Genomic DNA, 10,551 nt, shown 5'->3' with positions numbered 1-10,551 from the left:
ACCTGTTTGGTAACTTGGAGTCTTAAAGATCATCATGAGAGTGAATCTGTAACACTTAAAGAAGGAAGACTCTTTTATTGTGTCATGAACTTCTCTGCTTCTCGTGAATTACAGTGAGGTTTAATTTCATTCATTCAGCCTTTACTTCTACAGGTGAGTCACGAGGACTCGTTCACAACAGAGACCTGTTTTAAACAAGGAGCACAGACGAGGTACAGAACAGACGACAATAAACGACCATAAAATATATATAAAATAAAAAGTAAATAAAAATAGTAATATAAAACAAAATCAAGCTACGTTATGAAACGAGGTAAAAAAACTAAAAACAGGAACGTGTCTGCGCTGGTTTTTGCCATAAACTTTGCAGATATTTAAAATCCCTTAGAGAGGTCAAAGGTCGAGAGCTTCAGATGTTTTTACAAGATATTCCAGGAAACCGGAGCGGAGTAGGAGAAGGTCCTTTTGTCTAGTTCAGTCCTCACTGAGGGAACACTGCAGGTAATGATGTCCTGAGAGCGCACGCTGTAGCTGCACTCACACAGAGACATTCAGCATTCAGAGTTAGACAGGATCTGTTCCTGAAAAAGAAACCCAGTTTAACTTTCAGTTTCTTTATCAAGTTTTCCACATGGAGCTTAAAAGAGAGATGTGAGTCGACCAAGATACCCAAATATTTGTTTGAATCGACAAACTCAGTAGGAGCACCATTCAAAGATAAAATAGGAGGAGGAAGAACTGCTGGGACTGACTTCCTGTTTGAAAACGACATCCCTTTGGTCTTATCTGCATTTAGCACCAGTTTGAGACGGAACAAATCAGACTGGATGATGTCGAATGCAGATTGTAGGAGCTGGAAAACCTTAGAAACTGTTTTAGCTCGACAATAAGGTACTGTGTCGTCGGCATAGAAATGTAAGGATGCATCCAGAAATCATCTGACCTACATTACTTATCTAGATTGTAAAGAGAGTGGGTCCTAAGACTGAGCCTTGTGGTACACCATTATTGACAGTACCATTGTGTTGAACGTATTGCTTTCGATTTGAGAGCTTATGACACAAGATATCATGGTCCACAGTGTCAAAAGCTTTAGATGGGTCTAAGAAAAGTGCAGGCAGTCCTTAAGTTAAAGGTCTAAAGTGGGGCGGGGCCTTTATTGCAGAACATCTTTTCTTTTTTAACGTTCTTAAACGTGAATATTGTTTTGACTCCTCTGCTCTTCAGGCTCTTAAGATCCATGACTTCCTAGCAGGACTGTGCAGTTATTTTTGCTCCAAACGATCTTTGTAGGATTCGTGTCGGCTTCATGAGTGAATGAATGAACTATACTTTCTATTTGAGACATTTCGTACATTTGAATGTTACGACAAACATTCTCCCTCTGTTTTCGTATCGATACGACATTTTGAGGACTAACGTTTGCTCTTCTCCTCCTAAGGGAGGGAGAACGCATGTGAGAAAACCTCCTACATGTTCCTGCGTAAGGAGCTGCCGGTGCGGCTGGCCAACACCATGAGGGAAGTCAACCTGCTGCCCGACAACCTGCTGAGTCAGCCCTCCATCAGGCTCGTCCAGAAATGGTGAGAAGATGTTTCTCTGGCTCCTCGTGAAGACGACCAGGTTTCTGCCGTGCCCGTGTTGACGCTGACCCTTGGCTCCTGCTCGCTTCATTAGGTACATGCAGAGCTTCGTGGAGCTGCTGGAGTTTGAGAACAGGAAGCCGGAGGACCCTCACACTCTGAATGAGTGAGTGAACGCAGATGAAACAGATGTGTGGTAACCCCGTGTGTTTACACCCAAACAGTGCACGGGGCTCTGTGCACGTGACAGACTTCCAAGAGTTGTTCAAACCGGCTGCAAAACAATTAGGATTTCTAGTTGCCCTCACCGGGAATTGAATATGAATAAGAACTTTAGTTGAATACGTGGAAGCTCGACCGATTCATCTTCAGTGACGTTCTCCAACTTGAAGTTTGGCCGTTAGTCCAAGTGCTCGTCCGTCTTCATTGTCTGTGGGACCAAAATATCTCATGAACAAGGGGAGATGAATTTTATCATCACTTTAATTTCAAGGTTTGACAGAAACAGAACTCGGTCATTTCCTAATATGAGATGATGAAAGTCTGAAACGTGCGTCCTTTAAATGTAAATCTTTTTACTTGATGTTTATCTTCTCAGTTTTCTGGAGCTCTTGATTGAGATCCGGAACCGTCACAACGACGTGGTCCCCACCATGGCTCAGGGGGTTATCGAGTACAAGGAGAAGTTCGGCTTCGACCCGTTCAGCAGCAGCAACATCCAGTACTTCCTCGACCGCTTCTACACCAACCGCATCTCCTTCCGCATGCTCATCAACCAGCACAGTGGGTCTCACAGGAGCGCTGGTTCGATTCCCGGTCGTCTTGAGCTTGTTTTTAAGGTGCGCGTTTTGTTTCTGTGTTCAGCTCTCCTGTTCGGGAACGACACCAACCCAGCCCATCCCAAACACATCGGCAGCATCGATCCCACCTGCAGCGTATCGGAAGTGGTCAGCGGTGAGTTCCAGAGCCTCCGCTGGTTCTTACCGGATTAAATATTCTACTTGTCGAAAGTGTTCAGTTGAGCTTGCGTCCAGTTTGAAGTTTTCCTGACGTTAGGTGCACCAGACATGAAGGGTCTACAGATTCTGAGTGTTTCGTTCTCGAGAGTTCTGCTCTTTGTTTTCCAAGAATCGTGTTGTTTGAGGCGCATCAAGCTCCTGCACAGACACGACCCCGCGGGCCTCCTGGAAATGTCTTCCAGCTGCGCGTCGACGTGAACGCAGAGTCCGTACGCGAGGAGAACTCTGCCCTCAGCGTCTTCACTGATAATGGTTTTAAAACGTTTCCACGTGGCTCCGCTCTGACGTGATGAGAACTTTGTGCCCAAAAAACATCTTTTCATTGTTAAATACCAAAATCATGACGTAATGCTAAGCCTGAAAATCTTCTTTTGACCCGATTAGAATCTGTTTCTTGCCTTTGTGTGTATTTAGGAGTGGGACCGGGGAGTTGGATATTGTTTGGATGCTTCTTTAACTTTACACGTGTGCTCTTTGACTGCAGAGTCTCATCAATCGTCCTCAGTCCTTGGCAGTGAAACTCATTTATGATTTGTTATCTCAGCCAGTTTTCTTACTCCGTCAGCCATTAAGCTCAGATTTACCTTGGCTTTGAACTTCCTAAAATAACACGTCTCTGCGCTGGTGCTCACATCTGACCCGAGTTCTTCTTGACGAGTTTTTAGTGCAGACGTGTCGTTCTGAGTCGTTTCCTCCGTCACACAAACGCACGTTAACGACACTTTTTCAAGCGTTCCAGCAGCGTGGATCAAAGCTGCGCTCCGAGTGACCCCACGACGCGACGGCAGCTACGCCCGTGACCTGCAGCTGGAAGACGAGCCGAAACGCGTCGAGCTGTTTTTAACGCTGAGTCATGCTGTTCTGGCTCTCCCATCAGATGCCTACGACACGGCCAAGATGCTGTGTGAGAAGTACTACTCAGCTGCTCCGGAGCTCACGATCGAGGAGTTCAACAGTAAGAGACTTTAACTGTTCATCCCTTTAGGGTGTCGAACGAACGTTTCCAAAAGGAGCCGAGTTTTTAAAACTTTATCCGAACCACAGTCCACTTTCAGCTGATGCAGTAACTCGAGTCAGGTCTCTTGAAAATGAGTCCTCGTGACTCGGTGAGACTGCCTGTATAAATAAAGGGTAAATAAAATATATCTGATATCTTTTCTCGGTTGCAGGTTCATGAACAAGAGTTTGTCTCATGACGTTCTGTTGCTCGTCCCACATCAGGATCAGTAATGACAGAATGATCCAGCTGCCAAGAGAAGTCTACACTAAACGATGTATTCATCAGTATTTTTAAAGAAAATTAAACGTTTTACATTTAAACTATCATCTTGGGGACCAGGTTTGGCTCGTGGCTCTTGAGTTGGACATGTGTGGATGTGTTCCGTTACCGTTTTGTGGACGGTTGCTCGTTTACTTCCAAAGAATCAACCCCAAATTCCAAAAAAAAGTTTGGATGTCGTGCTAAATTTAAATAAAACGGAACTAAACGGTTTGTAAATCTCATGAACCCAAATTAATTAAACCTTTTAAAAAAAAAAACATGTAATTCTGTTCTGGGCATCTCTGCACGGGCTCAGGAACATTTCCACAAATTGTCTGTAAACACATTAAACTCATTAAGCCACCCACTGATGCTGGTTAAAGCTCTATCGTGCAAAGAAGCAAAAGGTGAGCTCCATCCAGAAACCATCTTCTCTGCACCAAAGTTAATGAATATAAAATGAGAAAATGGAAAACTAAAGAGGCGTAAAGCCTGCCTCTCTGATGCTATGGAGGTGCATCAGCAGCTTACACATCAATGCATAAAAGTGCACGCAGGCTTTTAGCACAGCTTGTGCTTATTGCAGGGAAGACCTTGGATGTGTCAGCAACGATTAACCTCATCCTGTATCCGTAGAAGAGTTTCTAAATGAAAACGATGGACAGACGATGAAAATAAAAACTCGGCAAAGACAACGGAGGACTGTTGAACAGAATCACATCAGGGCAGAGGGGACAACGTCCCCCTCCACAAGCTTCAGCCTCACACTCTGTTGTTACAGAACAAGGGAGGCTTCACAATGATAAACATGCTCATCAGTCAAAATTACGTTTTTCCTCCCAAAACCAGATGTAGTTTCTTCTTTTAAACATGTGACGTGTTGTGAACAGGATCTGGCTTTATTACAAACCATTGAATTTTAATTTTAGTTGTTGCACACCGTCCCGACTTCTTTGCACTTGGGGTGTTTCATCGTTTCTTGTGCTCCGCAGTGAAGACTCCTAAGAAGCCCATCCAGGTGGTGTACGTGCCCTCCCACCTGTTCCACATGCTGTTTGAGCTCTTCAAGGTGAGCAGAGCTGCACTGCTGCCATTTGTCCAACTGTAACCTTTAAATGCAGTCAACTGCAGCGTGGCTCACATTTGAGAAGCGCTCCTGTCGAGCTCAGTTAATCGACTCTGCGGGCGTTTCAGAACTCGATGAGGGCGACCGTCGAGCACCACGAGAACACTAACGAAGGACTGCCGCCAGTAAAAGCACGAGTCACTCTGGGGAAAGAAGATCTCTCGATAAAGGTACACGCGTAGTATCCTTTATACAAATATTTAGTAATATTTGACGTTTTTCTGTCCCAGTTCTAATTCTGTCCATCCGTCTTCAGATCAGTGACAGAGGAGGAGGAGTTGCTCTGAGGAAGATCGATCGCCTCTTTAACTACATGTACTCCACTGCCCCAACGCCGAGCCTGGAGCCCGGAGCGGTCCCGCTGGTCCGTGCCTTCACAAAATCCAATCTGTGTCCAGTGTTTGCCTTCCCCACAAAGAAAACCTGCCTTATCTCACAGTTTTAACAAAAGGAACGGCGTTTGAGTTGCAGTTGTTTGCCTTTTGCTCTCGTTGCAGGCTGGTTTTGGATACGGTTTACCCATTTCACGGCTGTATGCCCGATACTTTCAGGGGGACCTGAAGCTCTACTCCATGGAGGGGGTGGGCACGGACGCGGTCATCTATCTGAAGGTAGCGTAACGTACACGAAAATGGTTGTAATGGCAACTCTTCATCCAGAGCTCTAAAAGCAATCAAAGGGCCCCGTAGAGAATTAGAAAAGAAATTTTATTTAAAACTTTTTACAGACTTTTTCTTTTTGTAGCATCGTTAGCATGCTGATAAAAATATGTCTCCCTAATAGTCTTTGGAATATACGACATTCTGTAAACTGACTCTTCTGACAATGTGTTCGCCGTAATATGCACAAAAGTCTTCAGGGCTCAGTTGAGTTCTGTAAACACAACCTAAAAAAATCTTAATCTTAATCCAAATATTTTTTAATGTGTTTGTCCAAGATGTTTAATTTCAAGTTTAAGTTTTATTGAAACTTAATTCAAAGTTGTTTTCTTCTTAATGAAAAATATTGGGGGCCGGATGGAGATTGTCCAGGGGCCACTTTTTGCCCACGGGCCATATGTTGCCCACGTCTGTTTCAGAGTCAAATTAATTCAAATTAATTCCGCTGCAGCTAAATGAACATTAGCCAAAACAATTTTAACTATATCTCAGCTGATATTGAGCTGGTGTGGTTGTAGCTGAAATTTACAGCAGTGGTCCCAACCCTGGTCCTTGAGGAACGCCATCCTGCGTGTTTTAGTCCAGCACACCTGATTTGAATCAATGGGTGACTGACAGGCTTCCGTAGAAAATGATGACGCAATTAAATCAGTGAATCAGGTGTGTTGGAGCAGGGAAACAACTAAAACATGCAGGATGGCGTTCCTCAAGGACTCGTGTTGGGACCACTGATTTACAGTACCTGGAAGGAAGTGAACTTGCATTCCTTGGAGGAATGGAAAGCCTTTTGTGTTTTGGTAATACCGAGGCTCATCTTAACTTGTGACTGCAAATGACTGATGGAAACCCTTCTGTTTTCGATAAACTGTGAGTTTTAATTTGCTGTTTTGTTTTTGGTTCCCTCATTTAAAGGCTCTTTCCAGTGAGTCCTTTGAGCGCCTGCCCGTGTTCAACAAGTCAGCTTGGCGACATTACAAGACCAGCCCGGAGGCGGACGACTGGAGCAACCCCAGCACGGAGCCACGTGATGCCAGCAAGCCCAACTACAAAGCCAACAGATAATTCTGCACGGCCCGTTAGCGTAGCCCCTCTGCTGGGAGCCGCTCGGTGGGGAGCATGCACGCTAAGGACAAGTTGCCTTTGGGTGGTTCTTCTGTTTAGGATTAGACTCGCGTTTACACTCCACTAGTTCTAGGTTTGTTTCGGTGGAATGACTTAAATCTGCACCCAACGGCAACGGCCTTCTTTTAGCGTAGCTTTCGATGTTTGTGTCTCTAAACTGACTTTGAGACGAGCTCCTCTAGATCTTAGATTTCCGGTGAAACGTCGTTTGTGAATTGGTGACTCTTGACAAACGTTCTTCACGTTCTCGAGCTAGATTCACTGCGTCACCGCCGTCTCTCCCTCCGTCTCCTGTGCTTTGGCTCGTCGCCGCGTTGCTGAGCGAGCGGTTACTCCTTGTAGCTGAATAAGCCGTGCGCTGCTGACGGAGTGTCTTTCTCCTCCTCGGTAAAGGCTTTAATTCTGTCTCTCCCCCAACGCAGACTCCAGGGGGTCAGAGCCAAGGGAAAGGTTTCATTTCCTCTCTTTGGGGAGTTACTAACCGTTTGGCATCAGCATGGCAAAGACTCATTTTTTTGGTTGCACTTTTTTTTTTAAAGTCAGGGAAATTGTAAACGATGAATATTTATAAATGAGAATTTAATATCACCGTTAGTGGAAGAACAACGAAGGAATCGATGCGTTAAGATTTCACAACACGTATTTTTTTCTGTGTGAAAGAAAGTCTCACTCCTGGAAGAGGTGATGTTTTTAGATATCTGCCTTCGTGGCTCTGCTGGTACAGTTTTAAAAGAAAGATGTGGGAATGTACGAGTTTTCTGTTTTATATTTTATTTAGCTTTAAAAAGAAACAACCAGCCGCTAACCACTGACTGGTCCTCGGGTATTTTTGTGCCCAGTCCAGCTGTAAGGCCTACAGGACCAAACGAGTGTCTGCCAGTCAGCGCGGTCTGCTGAGCAGCTGGAACAAAACCAGCCAGATGTTCGCTCAGATCCTCACAGAAAGAGCCGGTTGCTTCTTCTAAGGATCCGACTGCATCTCTTCGTTTCGTGCTGCTGTGAGGGAAAACATGCTAACTGCACGACTCGTTATCCAAACCCTGCGTTCGGCTTCAGTCTCGTGTCTCACTTGAATTCCTGACCCTCTCGAATGAGTCGGAACAAAGTTCGTACCTGTTTTTATTCTTTGGAGGGTTAAACGTGAATTGGAAGCTAGCTGACAGATAATTTTCTGTTGATGTTTTTATGCGTACATGTAGCTAAATATTTGTTTCTTATTTATAAAATGTAGTCGAGTGGCACACGGAGGCGAGGCGATGGAGGGAGCAGAAACATTTCCAGTCAGAAGGGTGCGTTTTCATCGTGGGCACAGATGTCGTTAATTCGCTGCTTTTAATGAATCATTTGAACCGTTACTTTTCCAAGGTGGAGTGATAAAACACACAACTTCAATGAGTTTTTAAATAAAACAAGAATTGACTGAACAAGTTTAAACTTATCCAGGACTTTCTCTAATTCACTCAGGCTCAAATGTATACATACACCCCCTACAAACACCAGATAAAACGTCCCTGGACCACAGGCGTTTTGTTCCAGTCAGAAGCTTCTGGCTGATATTGGATCAATATATCAGTAGAGTTTGTTTAATTTGGTTATCCAGTTTGGAAGGATTCTTACCTGGGTCTATGTTCAGGGCGTTAGAAAGTCCATTTAGAAGCTAAAAGTTAGCTGCTTTATCCAGTCAGAGACTAGCTGTGATGCATTTGGACCATGGTCCTGTTGGAATATTGTGTTCAATGCTGGTCTTTGACGGCCGCTGTCCTGCGTGTTTTCCTCGTTTCCTGCTCCACCGCATCTGAGTCGGTGACTGAATGACCTCTTTATGCTCTGCAGAAGTCTTCTTCACCCATTCAATCAAACTGGGTGTGCTGGAAACGTCTAAAACATGCAGGAGAGTGGTCGTCATGAAGGCGAAGAGTTTGAAGGTAGTCCTTCATTATTCCATCCACAGCATGATGCTACTGCAGCCATGCTTGACAGTTGGTTCAGAGTCTTTAGGTCTGAACGTCTGGCTTGGACCAATGTCCTCGTCGTTTTGGACACTTTCTCCAGGAGGACCTTTGTTCTTGTGGACAGCTGCAGATCTCAGTCCAGCTTGAAGGTGTCATTGGAAGCAGGAGATTCTTTTTTGGTCCTCTTCATCCAGGGTGATGTGAGACTGGCTTCACTGTGGACGGAGACGGTGGGGTCTGAGCCGTTCCCAGTTCACGACAGGCTCGTGTTCCGGTGGTCCCTGGATTGTTCCCTGGATTGTTCCGGAACATCGTAGCTCAATCTCCTTTCATCCGAGGGTCACTGTTTCTGTTTTCTTCAAGACAAACACTACCACGGGAGGGTACGACACCCCAGAAGCTTCTGCAACACGTTTCAACAGAGTTAGGTGAATATATGCAAACGTGCAGACGGACCAGAAAAAAGTCCATTACTATTCAAGCCTGTGCACCCAACACTGTTTAAAAACCAGTCAGATAGTTTGTTTCATCAATCCAGGTTGGAAAAAGACATTTCATTAAAAACTCCAAGTTCAAAACATTTCTGCCCATGGGTGTATGTAAACTTCTGACCACCACTGTACATTCTTCAACGTGTGCGTGCACTGAAATATGAAATAAAAGCTACATTTTGTCACGTGTCCGTGCTCTTGACCCGGCCCGTGTGTGTTCTGTACTTCAAACACTGCGACACCGGTCGAACCAGGACCCGAGCTGAAAGCAGGCGACGAGACGCTACAAGTCTGAGGATCGTTCTCGTCTCCTTCAGCTTCTTCAGATGTGAAACGAGAAGAGTTTGATGTTGAAAGCTTCAACGTCCTGCAGGTTTTCCACATTTCAGACGCTCTGTGTAAGATTTGATCACTGCCAACGCTTCTGAGACCTGCAGTGAAACATGTAGCCGTTGATGTGTTGCTAAATGTTCAGGTCTCACTTAGACCAAGAGAAGATAAACCACTCCACCGTCATTAAGCTGTACTATCGTCCGAGAACGTTACTACTATAACCTGTACGCTGTGTATAAATACCTGTGCAGTGATTCCTGTTTTTACATGCGAGTAAAGCAAGTGTCCCCACAAATACACAACATTCTGCAAGAAGTCGACTTAACAAAACTTCTGTCAATCCTGAAAATAAAGAAAACTTCTGTGTGATTGTTGTTGTTCTGTGTTTGAGTGCTTCCTCCACCATGTACAAGCAGGGCGCCCCGCCCTGTCAAAGGAACTGAACACCCCCCCACAACTCCCGGCACAGACGTAGCACTAATGCATCTGTGCACAATACAGATGTGCTAGCTAAAGAGCTACAGAGGTAGCACATCGTTTCCCTCACGCTCAGTCCCCCCCCAGCTCCAAAACTTATAGCAACACAAATGTGCCCCCCCACGACAAAAATCACAGAATATGAGCGCCCTGGCAAGGAAAGTAAAACTGGAGAAACGCTGAACACGGTGGAAGTTTTATTTCATTTATGTTTTCCTGTTTGTACTTTTCTTCTTCTGCTACTTCAGGAAACGTTTGTTTAACTGTTGTTATAACATTTATACATTTATTATTATTTCACTTTATTTACAAAAAAATACACCCTATAAATACACCGAGATCTCTTTAGTTCATTCAAAACATTTTTTTGAACTCGGCTCGAGTATTGTGATTCTTTTAGCTACTGTCTTGTTAGTTTGAGCTTTTCTTTGGCTACATTTAGCTTTTAGCTACTGTTTTCATTATTTTAAGTTTTAGCTACTGTTTTGAATATTTTAGCTTTTAGCTACTGTTTTGATTATTTTAACT

General features: G+C 44.5%; 1 protein-coding gene across 1 annotated transcript; it reads left to right on the top strand.

Moving 5' to 3' along the window:
* Positions 1-1,441: 1,441 nt before the first annotated feature.
* On the top strand, positions 1,442-6,807 carry LOC119429352 (pyruvate dehydrogenase (acetyl-transferring) kinase isozyme 3, mitochondrial-like). Its single transcript, XM_037696997.1, has 10 exons — positions 1,442-1,583; positions 1,678-1,749; positions 2,182-2,366; positions 2,448-2,537; positions 3,480-3,557; positions 4,856-4,932; positions 5,058-5,159; positions 5,246-5,353; positions 5,487-5,600; positions 6,561-6,807. Exons 1-10 carry the CDS (start codon positions 1,474-1,476, stop codon positions 6,708-6,710), a joined length of 1,086 nt encoding a protein of 361 aa, XP_037552925.1. The 5' UTR covers positions 1,442-1,473; the 3' UTR covers positions 6,711-6,807.
* The last annotated feature ends 3,744 nt before the right edge of the window (positions 6,808-10,551 follow it).

The sequence above is a fragment of the Nematolebias whitei genome, unplaced genomic scaffold, assembly GCF_014905685.2.
Source record: "Nematolebias whitei isolate Nwh7 unplaced genomic scaffold, NemWhi1 Nwh_scaf_629, whole genome shotgun sequence".
Classification (NCBI taxonomy): domain Eukaryota; kingdom Metazoa; phylum Chordata; class Actinopteri; order Cyprinodontiformes; family Rivulidae; genus Nematolebias; species Nematolebias whitei.
The sequence above is the reverse complement of the archived record's forward strand: the minus strand, read 5'-3'. Positions and strand labels throughout refer to the sequence as shown.